Source organism: Hyperolius riggenbachi, chromosome 4, assembly GCF_040937935.1.
Source record: "Hyperolius riggenbachi isolate aHypRig1 chromosome 4, aHypRig1.pri, whole genome shotgun sequence".
Lineage (NCBI taxonomy): Eukaryota > Metazoa > Chordata > Amphibia > Anura > Hyperoliidae > Hyperolius > Hyperolius riggenbachi.
In genome coordinates, this window is record NC_090649.1 from 362,068,897 (window position 1) to 362,081,090 (window position 12,194).

Sequence of the window (12,194 nt, forward strand, 5' to 3'; positions counted from 1 at the left end):
CTATATGAAACATAGCAAGTGCAGGAGGAAGAGGTAATCCCCGATCAATGTGCTGGTGATTCAGCACGGACTCTGTCACTCCAGACACGTCACTGGCAGCTTCGGATGCCCGGATCAATACAACATTCTGGCCACAGCTGTGCAGGGAAAGCGGGACACGCTTGTGGCTGAAAGCACGCGTGTGACAGAAGCACCTGTCACGCTTTGCTGGGATCCGATCCTGCTCTCAGATCCCGCGTTCCACTAATACCAGACACTGACACCCGCTCTGCCTCACATTCTCCTGCAGGCACTCTCCTGCCATCCAATATGCCAGGACTGCATCCCGCATCATGACTGAAAGTGGAGGAGCTCCTGTTCCCACACAGAAATGTCCACTCAAAGTAGGTGACTCGCATACAAGCCAAGACCCCCACTTTTGGGCCACTCTTTTGGGGTCAAAAATTTGGCTTGTATGCGAGTATATACTGTAATAAAAAATACTATACTTACAGTATGTAATGATTGGTGTATCTAATATCTATGAGCTAATTACAGGCATATACAGTACTGATTCAATAAAGCATTGATCTGCTCTAGGGCCCCTGTTAAGAATTAAAAAAAAAAATCCTTACCCATATTGTACAATACCCATGAGAGGTCCAGAAAGTCCAACGTCCAAAGCTTCTGCCATCTGGCTAAGGAAAAGTTTCTGAATCCGGAATCGTCTTTTACCGATACTCCAACTGCCATCAATTAGGAAGACCAAATCTATTTTGCAATCTGTAACATTAAAAGACTGAATATTAGAACAACATTAAAGAGACTCTGTAACAAACTTTTCAGCCTTATTTCTTTTATCCTATAAGTTCCTATACCTCTTCTAATGTGGTCTGGATTACTGCAGCCTTTTCTAGTTGCACTGTCTCTGTAATAGATCTAATCTTCTTTTCTTATCAAGCCTTGTCGAGACAAAGAAGAATGCACTCTCTCTGCTGTGAAAGGGAGAAGTTATGCACACCCCCTGCAGGCTCTCCTGTGTGTGTATGAGTCACAGGTTGTCTCTGCTCACAGCCAGCGTCTCTGCAAGGCTCTTGGAGCTGAGACATTTCAAACAGCTGTGAGTGCAGAGAGAGTAGGGCAGAGCTCAGACAAGCAGCTCAGGAAACACGTGGGAGTAACTTTACAGCAATCAAGTCACATTTCAGAGGAGCTTCTGCAAACGGGCATCTGCTCTGATGATGTATTTCCTGTTTGGTGGCCATCTTCATTGTTAACAAAAACAATGAATAAAACTGTGTGAAACTGTGACTATTCCAAAAATTATCTTTATATTTTTTTCCCATGCCTGGAGTCCTTTAAAGAGAAACTCTGACCAAGAATTTACCTTTATCCCAATCAGTAGCTGATGCCCCCTTTTATATGAGAAATCTATTCCTTTTCACAAACAGACCATCAGGGGGCGCCTTATGACTGATATTGTGGTGAAACCCCTCCCACAAGAAATTCTGAGGACCGTGGTACTCCTGGCAGTTCCCTGTCTGTGAACCTTGTTGCATTGTAGGAAATGGCTGTTTACAGCTGTTTCAATCTGTCAAAAAAGCAAGCAGCAGCAACATCACCTGCCAACAGTAAAAATGTCACCATGTAATAAATGTCGGAATGTAAATCAGGGATTTAAAAGATTTTACAATGGGCAAACACTGACTAAATCAATTATACATAATTATTGTAAAAATGAAGCACTTTTTTATTACATTATTTTCACTGGAGTTCCTCTGAAGTATGTAAAAACACAGACACAGCACAATATCACATTATACAGTATTAAAACTATAGACAGAAATAAGCAAAAATTGACACCTACTTATGCCTCCTGAAGCTACAGTTTCCACTGGTGGCCTTGAGTTAACTTCTTCCTTGGCAGGGCCTCCTGCTGAATTAAAATGTCTAGAAATTAGTCTAATTTCTTAATGCAGTTAGTCTACAAAAACCATTGACACTATAGGCATCTTTAACTGAAGGCCCCAGCATAATGTGGTACAAAATTGCTGAGAATTTCCCATCAGTCCTTTAAGAGGAACAAAGAAATCAATAAATGGTGCAGTCTTTGAATATCAAAGAACATTCGTATTACTAATGCTGAAGAAATGCTTTTTATAACGAGTTAAAAAACGAAAAACTCTACATTTACAACAAAGATGCTTTCCATTAAAATTTATACTTTGTAGAGAAAGCTGTCAAACAGTGTTTTGTCTATTTTGCTATACATATGAACAACATTAAAATGACTTCTTGAAAAGCTGTTACAAAACAATAGAGACACCAGAGAATGATATCAAAAGAAGCAATGGACAAACGCATTAATCAAATACTGACAGCTATTATTAAGTAGACCATGCAAAGGATATTAGAACTATGTGAAGAAAAAGATGTCTAAATTGACTTGATTTTCCTAAATATGTTTCTTTAGGGAAGAATGAATGAATAGAAGTTATCTAAGCTTAGCAAAAGTCTGTGAATCAGCAACAGGATTTTTATTCCTTCATTTCTGTCTTCAATATTGTCTTAATAAAGCTTTCAGAGTAAAGCTATATATTTATGTTTTATGTTTCTTTTTATAATAGAAGGGAAATAACATATCCCTCATTCAGAACACAGCTTTTAAAAGAGTATATGGTTCCATCTTTTTCAGGTTGTATTATTGTGATTCAAATTAATATTTATCATTAGAGATGGCCCGAACCTTCGATTTTAGGTTTGTGAACCTCCCGCGAAAATTCGGTTCTTTCGCAAACTGCAATAGACTTCAGTGGGGAGGCGAACTTTGAAAACTAGAAAAATGTATGCTGGCTACAAAAGTGATGGAAAAGATGTTTCAAGGGGTCTAACACCTGGAGGGGTGCATGGCAGTGTGGGATACACGCCAAAAGCCCGGGGAAAAATCTGGATTGGACGCAAAGCAGCGTTTAAAGGCAGAAATCACATTGAATGCTAAATTGCAGGCCTAAAGTGCTTTAAAACATCTTGCGTGTGTATACATGGATCAGGGAGTGTAATTAGAGTACTGCTTCACTCTGACACACCAAACTCACTGTGTAACGCACCGCAAACAGCTGTTTGCATAGTGACGGCCGTGCTGGACTGGTGCGCACCATGGCGAAATTGCCCTTCCTCACTCAGTGATGTCAGGTAATGTCTGACTGCCTTATCAACTTTCGATGGTTCTTTCTACCCTTGTTAAAGCTTACATGTATTTTTTTTAAAATACTTGTTCTGCTTGCTGTTCAGTATCTGCATCGAGAATCCTTTATGGAGGGCAAGTCTGCCATTGCGAGTGACCAAAAATAACAATACAGGAGGACTTTCGAGGCCCTGCTGTATATGTGAGATGAATCAACTTTAAATCCTTTAATGAGAATCTGTTATGGAGGGCAAGTCTGCCATCCATTCAAGTGAAAGGTATGCACTCACTGCCAGGTATAATACAATGTGCGGTCAAAGATGCAGTGAAAGGTATGCAGTAACTGCAAACAGCTGTTTGTGTAGTGACAGCCGGGCTGGACTGGTGCGCACCAGTCCATGACGAGAGTGCAGGTGATGGCGGCTTTCCAGTCCATATGGTCGCTGGGCTGAGGTAGCTGAATGACAGAACAGTGACTGTCCAGCTGATCAAATTTGGTCTGTCCACAATGAAGCAACAACATTTTTATCTTTGGTGTGCCACCCCCTGAGACACTCACATAGCCGTCGGTCATTGCTTCATTGTGATACTCAAGCCCCTTCACCGTGGCAAGGTAATGGTCACGAAGGGGAATGGGCACATGTACATGCCTTTTGTTTTGTTGTTGCAGCCACAGTGCTGCCAGAAAAATTAGGCAGGCATGTACACGCACCAGGAAAATGATTATAGCGGTCACTGCTAGCAGTGGCCTTGAAAATTCAGGAATCCGCCTGCAGTCAAGCGGCCTGCGGGCAGAGGTGCTGTGTGGGGAGCGACTTAGTCTTGGGGCAGGCAGCCAGCCTTTCACACGGCTTGCAGGCAGAGATGCTGTGTGTGGGGACTGACTTAGTCTTCGGGCGGGCAGTAGCCCTCCGGGATCCATGCCTCATTCATTTTGATAAAGGTGAGGTACTGAACACTTTTTTGACTTAGGCGACTTCTCTTCTCAGTGACAATGCCTCCAGCTGCGCTGAAGGTCCTTTCTGACAGGACGCTTGAGGCATGGCAAGACAGAAGTTGGATGGCAAATTGGGACAGCTCTGGCCACAGGTCAAACCTGCGCACCCAGTAGTCCAAGGGTTCATCACTGCTCACAGTGTCTACATCCACATTTAAGGCCAGGTAGATGGCTACCTGCCGGTCCAGGCATTGGTGGAGGGTGGACTCGGAAGCGCTAAGTCGAGGTGTTGGGGTGTTGGGCTAAAGAATGTCCCACATCACCATGAGATCACTGGAGCGTCCTGTCCTTGCCTGCATTGACATTGGAGGAGGATTACTGGCAGTGGTACCTTTATTGCGTTGTGCTGTGACATCACCCTTAAACGCATTGTAAAGCATAGTTGCCAGATTGTTCTGCATGTGCTGCATCCTTTCTGCCTTCTAGTGAGTTGGTAACATGCCTGCCACTTTGTGACTATACCGAGGGTCTAGTAGCGTGGCCACCCAGTACAGCTCATTACCCTTGAGTTTTTTTTATATGGGGGTCACTCAACAGGCTGGACAGCATGAAAGACACCATCTGCACAAAGTTGGATCCAGACATACTATCCAACTCCTCTTGCTCTACTTTAGTGATGTCAGATAAGTTCTCCTCATCCCCCCAGCCACAAACAATACCACGGGAATGTGGAGCAGCACAAGCCCCCTGCGACGCCTGCTGCGGTTGTTCTTCTGCCGCCGCCTCCTCCTCCTCCTCCAAAGAAACACCTTCCTCATCATCCGAGTCTGACTCTTCCCCACACGACTCTTCATCCTCCTCCCCCCTCTGTGCTGCCACAGGTGTTGAGGAAACATCGGATTCTGATGAAAATTGCTCCCACAACTGTTCCTGCCATAACTGTTCCTCTTCATGCCCCTCCACAGCTTGATCCACCACTCTACGCACAGCACGTTTCAGGAAGTAAGCATACAGGATCAAGTCGCTGATGGTGCCTTCACTGTGACTCACCAGGTTGGTCACCACCTCAAATGGCTGCAGGAGTCTGCATGCATTTCGCATCAGTGTCCAGTTTGGGGGCCAGAACATCCCCATCTCCCCAGATTTTGTCCTTCTACTGAAATTGTAGAGGTACTGGGTGACGGCTTTCTCCTGTTCTAGCAGGCGAGAGAAATTGACCAGGGTCGAATTCCAGCGAGTCGGGCTATCACATATCAAGCGTCTCACTGGCAAGTTGTTTCTCCGCTGAATGTCTGCAAAGTGTGCTATGGCCGTGTAAGACTGCCTGAAATGCCCACACAACTTCCTGGCCTGCTTCAGGATGTCCTCTAAGCCTGGGTACTTTGACACAAATCTTTGAATGACTAGATTCAGCACATGTGCCATGCAGGGTACATGTGTCAGCTTTCCCAAATTCAAAGCGGAAAGGAGATTGCTGCTGTTGTCACACACCAAGTTGCTGGTGCGGGGTCAGCCACTGATCCACCTGTTTGTTAAGAGCAGCCTGGAGAGCTGGTCCAGTGTGACTCTCCGCTTTGAGGCAAGACATGTCTAAGATGGCATGACACCGTCGTACCTGGCATGCAGCATAGGCCCTGGGGAGCTGGGTCTGTGTAGCTGGAGAGGAGATCGCAGCACCAGTAGAGTTGCGCTGCCACTCAGCCAAGGAGGAGGATGACAGTGAAGAGGATGTAGCAGGAGGAGAGGAGGTGGCAGGAGGCCTGCCTGCAAGCCGTGGAGGTGTCACAGGTTGGTCCGCTGCACAGCCACGTACTCCCTGCTTGCCATCGGTCACCAGGTTGACCCAATGGGCTGTGTAAGTAATGTAGCGGCCCTGACCATGTTTGGCAGACCAGGCATCTGTGGTCAGGTGGACCCTTGACCCAATGCTGTGTGCCAGAGATGGCACCACTTGCCTCTCAACTTCATGGTACAGTTTGGGTATCATCTTTTTTAAGAAATAATTGCGGCCTGGTATCTTTCACTGCGGTGTCCCAATGGCCACAAATTTACGGAAGGCCTCAAAGTCCACCAGCTTGTATGGTAACAGCTGGTGAGCTAACAGTTCCGCCATGCCAGCTGTCAGACGCCGGGCAAGGGTGTGACTGGTAGAAATGGGCTTCTTCCGCTCAAAGATTTCCTTCACGGACACCTGGCTGCTGTGGGCAGAGAAGCAGGAACCGCTCAAGGGCAGAGGCAGAGTGGAGGAGGGTGGCTGTGAAGGTGCAAGGGAGAAAGCGGCTGAAGATGCTGCACCTGAAGGAAGAAGAGGAGAAGGAGGGTGGCTTTTCTTTTGTGTGCTGCTTTCTCAGGTGCTCTTCCTATTGCAGTTTGTGCCTTTTCTGCATGTGCCTTCGTAAGGCACTTGTCCCTACGTAAGTGTTGGCCTTTCTACGGCTCAATTTTTGGTGGCAGTGTGGTGATATATTGGGGTGCTGATGCTGTTAATGATAATAACAGAACATATTTCTGTCCTGTTTCTGTCTACTGGGTAAAACCTCAGATGTGTATTGTGCTTGGGAGTAATTGGTCACTTGGCCAGAGTAAACTGAAGTCTAATGTAATTCTGTATGTAGATGTCCATTACCTCTGCCCCATTGTCCAGCAGGGGAAACTGTGTCTACTGCTAATTAGCTGCCAATTGAGGAAGAATAGGCTGGTCGGCATGGCTTTTGAGTCTGGTGTAAGCCATTGTCCCATTAAACAAGGCAAGCCTGCTAGAGTCTTGGGGGCAGGGGGAAGCTGACACCTGAATGTTTGAAATGTATTTCACAGCCTACTGGAAATTATTGAAGGGGTGAAGTCCTTTTGATACCATTTTCTACCTGTGGAAATTGAATTATTGGTGGAGGTGCAAACTATATCCTTATCTTTGATCAGCTAGGAAATACTGTCAACAATGGGGTTGTCACCTGTAACTTGAACTAGGGAAATCTTTTCAAGTATGTGGATGTTAGATCTCTGGAAATCCAATTATGACTGAGGATGTAATTAAATCTAGGTCTCCCCCCCGTCCACACAGGCGTACAGCCTCGAGGCGAATATTTCATTATAAAAACCAGGGGACAGCTACCTCAAATCAGTCCTCTTCTGACGGTAGTGGCAGCCAGTCTCCTGGCCCAAGCTAGTGGACTCCTGGTCAAAGCCAGAACTGTGTCCGTCCACAAAAGTCCAAGACTCTTCTATCTGGATCCCTGTTTATTTTGGTAAGCAAAATCGCTTTTGTGTGTATCTTTGTAACTCTTAATTTTGTAACTTTTTTACTTTGTTTTTCGTAATCTTTTGTATATATTCTGTTCTGCATTGTTCCATGTTTTTCTGGAATATTAAATTATTATTTAATAAGCTTGACTTCTGCCGTACTAAACTAACATTCACAGCCTAGAGGAGACTGCAGTGTAGCTGTGTATAAGTCCGTGCCTAATTGTATGTTTGAGCAACACTACCATATGAAATTGTAATTGCATTGTGTGTATGGGGCACTTCTGCGCTCGACAGCCGAGTGGGAATTCTAACAGTATCGTTCGGAACGACTGTTAGTGGTTTTGCTGCACGACAGTGTAACTTGCATTACAAATCATTGTCTAATTGTGCTGTGTTACTGTACAACTGTACTGTGTGTGTGGGTGCGTGGCATTCTCGTATTCGGCCTAAGCGTAAAGCTGACCCAAATACAAAAACGCAGATTGCGTGTTTAGCCCTCAACAGCTGAGGGGACGTGTCTAGCAACGCTAGTGGTGGCAGTGGGACGTGTTTGAGGGGTTCCAGCCTTGTTTGTAGCTTAATCTGGTCAAACCCACAGTCGGGAACCGTATACGCAGGCGTGCCGCGGGCCAGTTCCTGACAGGCAGAGACAACAGATGGCATTGCTCCGATCTGAGGCAGACACATTAAAAAATGTTCAAACCGCTGAGCCCCCCTGGGGTGATGGCACTATGGTGGCATCAGCAGCTGAAGTTGCAGGGCATGTTGGCTGGCTGCACATACATGCACGTACATGCCGCCGGACACTGCCACCAGCTGTTTCTGATGACGAGCTCCCCCTGCTTCTTTCAGCAACTAGTCTCTCCTACTCCTCTCTGACTCCCCCCTCTGAACTGCCCCCCTGTTCAACTCCTCTATTGGGGACATACGTGGGATCTGTATCATCGTTGTCATCATAATCATCCTGCCCAGCTTTGCTTGCCTCAGACACCTCCAAAACTGCACCAACAGCAGGTACTTCATTATCTTCTCACGTTACGTCCATAGTGTCGCCGCCTAACTCAGACATATGAGGTGGTGTAACTTGCTTAGCGCCTTCATCTGGTTGTAACAATAATGGCTGTGAATCAGTTAATTCCCCACCAATTAACTCCTGTGAAGTGTCAAATGCAACGGATGTGGTGCTTGTAGTAGCGCTGGTGGCTGCGGAAGATGAGGTGATCTGTGTTAGTCAACCACGTCCTGACAATCTTGGGAGTTGATGGGACGTGCCTTCTTCTGACCACTGTACTTTGGGCCAGGGCTGCACGAAATCACATCAACATGACCTCGCACAGAGCCACAGACCTGCCAGGTGGCCTTCCTCTGGGTCTGCCTCTACCTCTTCCTCTACCTGTTTTGTCCGTTTTGCCCATATCAGGGGGGGGATGGGGATGAAGTGAAAGGTATGCACTGACTTCACTAATACAATGTGCAGTCGCACAGGTGCAGTTAACAGGTTTGCACGGAGTGGTATATCACACTGCGTGCGCTCATATAGGTATGTGGGTGCACTGAACACAACAGGTAGGTATATGCAGTGATGAGGTGGGTGCACTGAACACAACAGGTAGGTATATGCAGGTACTACAATGTGCACCTGTCACACACAGACAGGTAGCGGACAGGTACAGCGACACTGTGTGCGCTCAAAAAAAAGCAAGAACATATTGAAAATAATTTTGTCAGTATTTTTTTCACCTACTTCTTCGCTGAAAAGTTATTTAAACAGAAGATGAAAGATATCTCATAGGAGAAAACTTAGGAGAAAAAGTGAATTAAATCAGGCCCTGTGACTCTTTTACTATGGAACCATACTGCTGTAATACATGCACAATGTAGTTTCATTGTCTTGCTGAAAACAAATATAAGTCCTTTCCCGAAACATACATAATCAGAATCGGAGCATGTGTTGCTCTAAAAAAATGTATATATCATTTAACATTAACCATTTCCCCACCACAGGTTATTTTCCCTTAAAAACCAGAGCATTTTCACATTTCACGCTCTTCCTATTTATTTACCATTAACTTTATCACTACTTATATACAGCTAAATGAACTATATATTGTTTTTTTTTGCTGGACAAACTAGGCTTTCTTTTGGTGGTACTTTTTGCTAAGAATTATTTTATTGCATATGCATTTTAAAGGGAATAAGCCAATTTAAAAAGTAATTATTTCTCAGGTTTCAACCATTATAGTTTGAAAATAAAAAGTTCTACTGTAGATAAAACCCACGTTTTATTTGCCCATTTGTCTTGGTTATTACAATATATGGTGACAATATTTTACTTGGAAGTAAAGTTGTATTTTTCTCATTTTGTGTTTGTTTATATGTAATCAATAATTACAAGCTAACATTTGCAAAAATAACCATGATATCCACTCATAGCATACATAATAAAAAAGCATCCACAAGGTAACTGATTATGTTTTTTTTTTTTTTTGGGTGCTGTCACTTTGACACTCTTTATTTTTTTAAATGTTTAATTTTGGCGACTATGGGGGTAGAATCGGATATGCGTGTTTTTTGTGTCCCCACACACTTTATTCTGTGTACATAGAACAGGATTCTAAGATAACAAGCTGTAGGTTTTGACTTTATACGCTTTCATTTTAATGAATGAACATGGCTTCTGCCGATGCAACCAATTTCGGGCTGAAATTGGTGGCATGTATCGGTCAGACATGCTGCAAGATGTCAGGCAGATGTGTTCAATCAGGTGTGCAGCATTAACAGTGTGCGATATCAGGACAAGTGGGGAACGTGACAGAACCCCTGCAGCTGTCCCCTAGTATAAAATTTGCCCCCTGGTGCTTGTGCATTAATTCTTTACCTGTCGGTGTCCGCCACTGGCGCCATCTCCGCACTTTTCCTCACATATGTGCGCCCCACATGGCTGCCAGCACAATGTGGGTGCGTATGTGCTGAAATCGATCAGGCATTGGCCTGTGGTGTATGGGCAGCTGGCAGATCTCTCTCTGATCAGATTTGATCAGCTAAAGATCTGTCCCTTGGTCGAATCTGCCCATCATCGCTAGATGTATGGACATATGGCCACCTTAAACAATCTGCCCATGCAGTGTTTCACAGAAAGTTGTCCTCCTCTCAACTTCCCTTCTGAGAGACTGAAGCTGGCCATACACTGGTTGATTTTTTACTTTGTTAAAATTGATAGATGAGTCGAAATGGATCAAAAATCGAGTTGTCATTTTGCTGTAGAATCGATTCTTACCGGCCGATATTCAATCAAATTCTTTAAATGAATCGATCGAGTATGTCAGATTATTTCAATTGATGGACCAAAAATCTAGAGCTTTTCATTATGTATTCGATCAACCTTTATTCGATCTGATTCATCAGGGTACTTATTTTGTGATCCAAAATAGCCTCCAGGCGATTAAAGGTGGAAAAAAAGAAAACAAAAATCGACCCTAGCGTATGGGCAAAAAATCGATTCATGTTCGATCGACTCATTTATTTTGAATTGATTCTAAATATTGATAGGTCAGTCGATTGTCCTATAACATACAGCATGAGCATCTTTAGGTTGCTTTTTTTTTTTTTTACACAATCATGTTACTGACCTGTTGCTAATTAATGTAATAAGTTACTAAGAGGTTACTAAGGGATACTATACAAGACTTCATAGTAGAAAATAGTTTTATTTCTCAGCATCAGCATGGGTTTACTAAAGACAGGTCCTGTTTGACTAACATGCTCAGCTTTTATGAGGTAGTGAACACTTTATTTGGAATGCTGTAGATGTGATATACTTAGACTTTGCAAAGGGCTTTGACACTGTTCCCCACAAAAGTCTGGTGAAAAAGTTGAGGATGCAAGGACTGGGGAAGAGTCTGTGTGCATGGATAGGGAACTGGCTAATGGACAGAAAACAAAGAGTTGTGGTCAATGGATCTTATTCAAAATGGGAGACTGTTAGCAGTGGGGTCCCACAGGGGTTAGTACTAGGTCCAGTGCTCTTCAATTTATTTATTAATGATCTAGTAGATGCAGTAGAAAGCAATGTTGTCATTTTTGCAGATGATACAAAATTGTGCAGCATCATCAACTCTCAGGAAGATAGTGACATATTGCAACAGGATCTGGATAGGATGGCTATATGGGCACATACATGGCAGATGAAATTCAATGTTGAAAAATGTAAATACATGCATTTTGGTCGTACCAATGATATAACCCCATACAAAATAAACGGGATACAGATGGGACATCAAACTTAGAGAAGGACTTAGGAGTACTCATCGACAATTAGTTAAATAATCATATTCAATGCCAAGCCACGGCAGCCAGCTAAAGCTAATAACATTTTGGGATGCATTAAAAGGGAAATAAAAACTAGAGAGGCTAACATAATATTGCCCCTGTTTAACTCTCTAGTAAGGCCACATCTGGAATATGGAACTCCGTTCTGGGCACCACATTACATTACAGGAAGGATATTGCAGTTTTAGAGCAGGTGCAGAGACGAGCAACAAAATTGATACGAGGGATTGAAAGTCTCTCTTACCAAGAAAGGTTAAATAAACTGGGTTTATTTAATCTAGAGAAAAGACACCTTAGAGGGGATCTAATTAATATGTATAAATACATCAGATGGCAATATAATAGCTTGGCGGATGAGCTTTTTGTCCCTAGGCATTCTCAAAGGACTAGAGGACATGATCTGCGCATGGAGAAAAAACATTTCAGCCATTTATTTAGGAAAGGGTTCTTTACAGTAAGAGTGATTAAGATGTGGAATGCATTGCCACATGAAGTAGTTATAGCAAATTCTATATCTGCATT

At 43.8% G+C, this 12,194-nt stretch overlaps 1 protein-coding gene across 5 annotated transcripts in view; it reads right to left on the minus strand.

Moving 5' to 3' along the window:
- VIT (vitrin) overlaps window positions 1-12,194 on the minus strand; it is a 437,052-nt gene that overhangs the window by 42,177 nt on the left and 382,681 nt on the right. For 4 of the 5 annotated variants that reach the window (XM_068231965.1, XM_068231964.1, XM_068231966.1 and 1 more), the window contains 2 exons: window positions 1,847-1,915; window positions 615-762 (listed from right to left, as the gene is read on the minus strand). In XM_068231965.1, coding sequence (XP_068088066.1) covers window positions 615-762; window positions 1,847-1,915 — 217 coding nt within the window. The remainder of the gene's footprint in view (window positions 1-614; window positions 763-1,846; window positions 1,916-12,194) is intronic. The other variant, XM_068231963.1, reaches the window with a different exon arrangement.